Source organism: Salvia hispanica, chromosome 5, assembly GCF_029641045.1.
Source record: "Salvia hispanica isolate PSC_SH4W2 chromosome 5, Shi_PSC_v1, whole genome shotgun sequence".
Lineage (NCBI taxonomy): Eukaryota > Viridiplantae > Streptophyta > Magnoliopsida > Lamiales > Lamiaceae > Salvia > Salvia hispanica.
In genome coordinates, this window is record NC_142696.1 from 43,052,601 (window position 1) to 43,057,720 (window position 5,120).

The 5,120-nt window shown below is 43.3% G+C and overlaps 1 protein-coding gene across 1 annotated transcript; it reads left to right on the forward strand.

Annotated features, from left to right (window-relative positions):
• The first annotated feature begins 654 nt into the window (after window positions 1-654).
• On the forward strand, window positions 655-4,217 carry LOC125187543 (protein SUPPRESSOR OF MAX2 1A-like). Its single transcript, XM_048084154.2, has 3 exons — window positions 655-2,035; window positions 2,263-2,500; window positions 2,585-4,217. Exons 1-3 carry the CDS (start codon window positions 990-992, stop codon window positions 4,121-4,123), a joined length of 2,823 nt encoding a protein of 940 aa, XP_047940111.1. The 5' UTR covers window positions 655-989; the 3' UTR covers window positions 4,124-4,217.
• The last annotated feature ends 903 nt before the right edge of the window (window positions 4,218-5,120 follow it).

Here is a 5,120-nt window from a genome sequence, read left to right on the forward strand (position 1 = left end):
AAAAATCTAAAATGGACCACTCCTAGTCATATATAGACCCAAAAATTATATAGAAAGAGAGCATCAATTAATAGTAGTATATTGTAAACCTTAGCCATTAATATTTACTAAATTAAATCCCGAATCAAAATACATGCACATAAAATGTCTTCTATGTTGGATCATATCATATCTGAGTTCAACCCATATGCACTAATTATTCCCACTAATAGCCTTGGTTTGATTTTCCAAAATTTACCAAAATTGTCAAGCATATAGCACTACCATAATTAATAATGTCCAACTATTAGTTGACTATTTACTTTATAGTATTGAAAATAGTTTTGTTCCATACACATTTATTAAGGGTAAAATGAGCAATTCAATTTCTCAATATATAGGGTGAGAATATTTATTCCGTAGCAAGGTAAATAACTTTATATTGCAAAAACTTTAATGGACGATATAACTTTAGCAGATTCTACTAAAATAATGTAGGAGTATTACTTGATGCAAGAGCATATACTCTGATTGGTTATAATTTAATACCAAAGCAAACCCAATTTAAAAAGAGATTACATCTAAAAGTAGGTCAGTTTGGTAATAAAGCATATTTATCTCCAGAATTTCTTGCATCTTCTTCAAATCCTGAGTTGAATAAAACAAAACAAAACATTGCATGCTCTGTTTTTCTGACATATTCCACCTTTTACACTCTTTTATTTACCTCTCAACTAAATCAAAATTAATTTCTTGTTACACAAAATACGTCAGCCTGTTTTGTTGTTGCCTTTGTATTTATTGTAAAAAGAGGAGCCATGTTTTGGTGTATTGATTGAGAGAGAAGGAGAAGAAGAAGAAAGATGGTTTGTTTCACATTTCGTTTTCGTGTTGAATTATTCCTCTCAACACCTTTTCACCTCCACACGCTTTCAAACTCAACTCAAGTCAAATAAATAATTGAATTTTGCAATTTACAATTTCGATTTCGGTTTCAATTGCTCGTGATTATGAGATCAGGATTCAGCACGATTCAGCAGACGCTGACGCCGGAGGCGTCCGCCGTCGTGAGCCAGTCCATCGCGGAGGCGCGGCGGCGGAAGCACGACCAGACGACGCCGCTCCACGTGGCGGCGGCGCTGCTGTCGTCGCCGTCGGGGTATCTCCGGCAGGCGTGCGTCCGGTCCCACCCGAACTCGAGCCACCCTTTGCAGTGCCGCGCGCTCGAGCTCTGCTTCAGCGTGGCGCTGGAGCGGCTCCCCACGGCGCAGGGCGCGGCGGCGCCGGAGCCGCCGGTGTCGAACGCGCTGATGGCGGCGCTGAAGCGGGCGCAGGCGCACCAGCGGCGGGGGTGCCCGGAGCAGCAGCAGCAGCCACTCCTGGCGGTGAAGGTGGAGCTGGATCAGCTGATCATCTCCATCTTAGACGACCCCAGCGTGAGCCGCGTCATGAGGGAAGCCAGCTTCTCCAGCCCCGCCGTCAAGGCCGCGATTGAGAACGCCATCGCCCCCAAATTGTTCTCTAATAATCCGCCTCAGCTGTCGCAGAATCGGAACGTCTATTTGAATCCGCGCCTGCTGCTAAACGAGGAGGTGAAGAAGGTGGTGGAGGTTATGCTGAGGGGGCAGAAAAGGAACCCGATTCTCGTGGGGGATTCGGAGCCGGAGGGGGTGGTGAGGGAGTTGCTGAGGAAGGTGGAGAGCAGGGAGTTTGAGAGGGATGGGATTTTCAAGAATGTAAGTGTGATTTCAATGGTGAAGGGGGTTTCAGTGGAGGAGGTGGGAGGGATTTTGGAGAGCAGGATTAGGAGTGGAGGGGTGATTCTTGATTTGGGTGATCTGAAATGGGCGGTGGAGCAGCCGATGGCGGTGGCGGAGATGGGGAAGGTGGTTGCAAGATTCAAGGGAGACGGTGGTAATAAGCTTTGGTTGATTGGGACTGCAACTTGTGAGACTTATTTGAGGTGCCAAGTTTATAATTCTACAATGGAGACTGATTGGGATCTTCAAGCATTGCCGATGGCTCCGAGATCGCTGCCCACCGGGGCTTTTCCGAGGTACAAACACACTCCTATTTATGCTTTGATATATGATGAAGTATTTGTTGTAGATGAATTGATTAGTTATGTTGAATTTCATTTGATCATTTTGATACAACTCCATCCACCTTTTGGTAAACATGGATAATGTTTCATAGATTAGCTTCTTGCACTTGTATTGTGTTTTGCACAATTAGACAGTTTTAAGGTTTCCATAACTGGTTTATCTCCATTGTTTTGCATAGAATTGGAGCTGAGAGACTTTTGAGTATGCCAGTGGAGCCTCTGAAGGGTCTTCCTCCATTAAGTAGGCGCATATTTGAGAGCTCCAATTCATCTGAACGAGCCCCCTGCTGCCCTCAGTGTTCGGAGAATTATGAGAAGGAGGCGGCCAAGCTCACCACGGTTCACAAGTCGTTCACGGAAGCATCACTGCCACCATGGTTGCAAAATGCCAAACTCAATACTAGTGATGCTTCACAAGTATGTTTGATTCCATTTTACTTGTCAGATTTGAGAAATTTCTTTTGTAGTTGAATCCTCAGTACTCAATTTTTTCATTCACAGGGACTTGTCTCCAAGCAGAGAGTTCAAGAATTGCAGAGGAAATGGAGGGATATATGTTTGCATCTTCATCCCAACTTCCACGGTTGCAGACCAACGCTCTCTATGGCAAGCTTGCATAGTCCGAACCTTCTCACACCACCATCGCTCCACCTTACGCTGCAGGGAGCAAAGTCCTTGCAGCTCAACACTGATCAAGCTACTCATAGCCCTCCAGGAAGTCCTGTGAGGACTGATCTTGTTCTTGGACGAAAAGGTACCATTTGTGAAGATCAAGCTAGAGACTTATTGGATTGTGTCTCGTTCCAACCACGGACAAAGCCACTCGATAAATTATCTAGCACTTTGGATGCGGATGTGTACAAGAAACTGCTTAAGGGCCTCATGGAGAAGGCGTGGTGGCAGGCAGAGGCAGCCTCCAAGGTGGCCTCTACCATTACGAGTTGCAGATCAGGCAATGGGAGACGTCGGGGGGCTGCATCGAGAGGGGATATATGGCTGTTGTTTACAGGTCCTGATAGGGCTGGGAAGAAGAAGATGGCAGCAGTGATAGCTGAGCAGATTTGTGGGACTAATCCTTTCATGATATGTCTTGGCATGCGACGAGATGATGAAGAACAAGAGGCTAACTTCCGAGGTAGAACAGCCATTGACCGGATAGCAGAGGTGGTCTGGAGGAATCCATTTTCGGTGATCATGCTTCAAGACATCGACGAAGCGGACATACTGTTCCTAGGGAGCATCAAACGTGCCATTGAGAGGGGCCGGATTGCTGATTCTAATGGCCGCGAGGTCAGCCTTGGCAATGCCATCTTCATCCTCACTGGCGACTGGTCAGCAACGAATGCTGAAGCTCTAAGAGATGCCAGATTTGTAGATGAAAAGAAGCTTGCTGCCACAGCCGGAGGCAGTTGGCGGTTAGGCCTAGTTGTGAGGGAGAAAACAAGCAAACGCCGTGCTAGTTGGTTGCAGGACGTTGATCATGATTATGATGATGGTAGGCCGATGAAGCCACGGAGAGAGGCTGCGTGTGGTCTCTCGTTGGACTTGAATCTCGCAGCTGGAGACGCAGAGGATGATCGAACGGATGGCTCTCATAACTCGAGCGACCTCACTATCGATCACGAGGAGGAGTTCAGCCATGCCAACCAGCATATTTCAGTTACATCAGTTCCTCATGATCTTCTCAACAATGTGGATGAGTCTGTCGTGTTCAAGGCCGTCGACTCTGCCTTCACTCGGACAGAGATCAAGAAGGCGATCGCCTCAAAATTTTCAACTACGGTGGACGAAAACTTGTCTTTAGAGATAGAAGATGATGTGCTAGACATGATCCTAGGAGGCCTATGGCATGATAAGACCAGTTTGCAGGAATGGATTGAGAAGGTTCTAGAACCGAGCTTCGGTCAGCTCAAGCCCCGGGTATCGGGTAGTGGCCAGAGTGGCGCTGTGGTGGTCCATCTTGGGGTCGAATCGGACTCCGACAGCCGTGGGCGGAGCAGGAACAGGGGAGATTGGTTGCCTAGTAGCATCTTAGTATGAATGAAAGAATGAGAGTAATGTTTGAGGGTATATAAATGGTATTTCTTGTTCCTGTTGGGGTCATTGTAAATATATAAAACTTTTGGCTTTGGGAGGGGATGGTTTAGAAATTTGAAGACTTGAAACTTAAAAGTTGTTAAAGAAAAAAACTTTTTAGAGAGTGACATGATAACAAAAAGTTAACGAATCTTCAACTGCTCTCACATTTTAAATTTCTTTTACTATTCTTCTTTATTTTAAAATTTATTTAAGACATTTATAGAGTTAATGTTTAGGTATTTAGTTTCTCACGTTTTTGTCCCTTTGCTGTTCGGCCCCGTTAACTGACAGGGAGGGCAATAGAGTCAATTCATATTAGTGAGGTACAGGTCGGCCGTCAAATATAAACTTTTTGCTCTGATTGTTTTGGTGGGACGTGGGGCCATTCTGATGGATGTATTTACCTGAATGCGTAATCCAAAGCATATTTTAAGTTAATACAAGGTGTCAAATGAATTTATTAAAGTATATTATAGAATTATAGAAAATTAGTACACAATTTTATCAAAATTGATAATACTATATACATGTTGTCAAATTTTGTCATTTCGATCCGTCCATAAAATATTGTTCACTTTGTCTTTATTCCATTTTCGGTAAATGAATCCTACTTTCTACTAATTCATTACGCTAACATTCTATTATAAAACTAATATATAAATAAGGGACCTACATTCCACCAACATTTTCCATCCATTTTTTTTCACATTTTTTAAAACTCGTGTCAAGTCAAACATGGATAATATTTTGCTAACAGAGGAAGTAATATAACTACCCAATTTTAAAATTATTAAATTTTATACGTTTTAAATAATTATTACTTGAAGAGACTATAAATGGAAAAGAGTTCTGCATCATGAACTTAACAAAAATTCTTCACCAAAATTTATATAAGTACTAGTATATGTTTAAGTTTATGAGCAAATCCTAATTTTGTACAGGAATTTGTTCAATCTAG

Excerpts from the sequence above, each read along its gene's own strand:
- LOC125187543 (XM_048084154.2), top strand. The coding sequence starts at position 990 with ATGAGATCAGGATTCAGCACGATTCAGCAGACGCTGACGCCGGAGGCG. Across the intron at positions 2,036-2,262 it reads CCCACCGGGGCTTTTCCGAG|AATTGGAGCTGAGAGACTTT; the intron begins GTACAAACACAC and ends TGTTTTGCATAG. Across the intron at positions 2,501-2,584 it reads ATACTAGTGATGCTTCACAA|GGACTTGTCTCCAAGCAGAG; the intron begins GTATGTTTGATT and ends TTTCATTCACAG.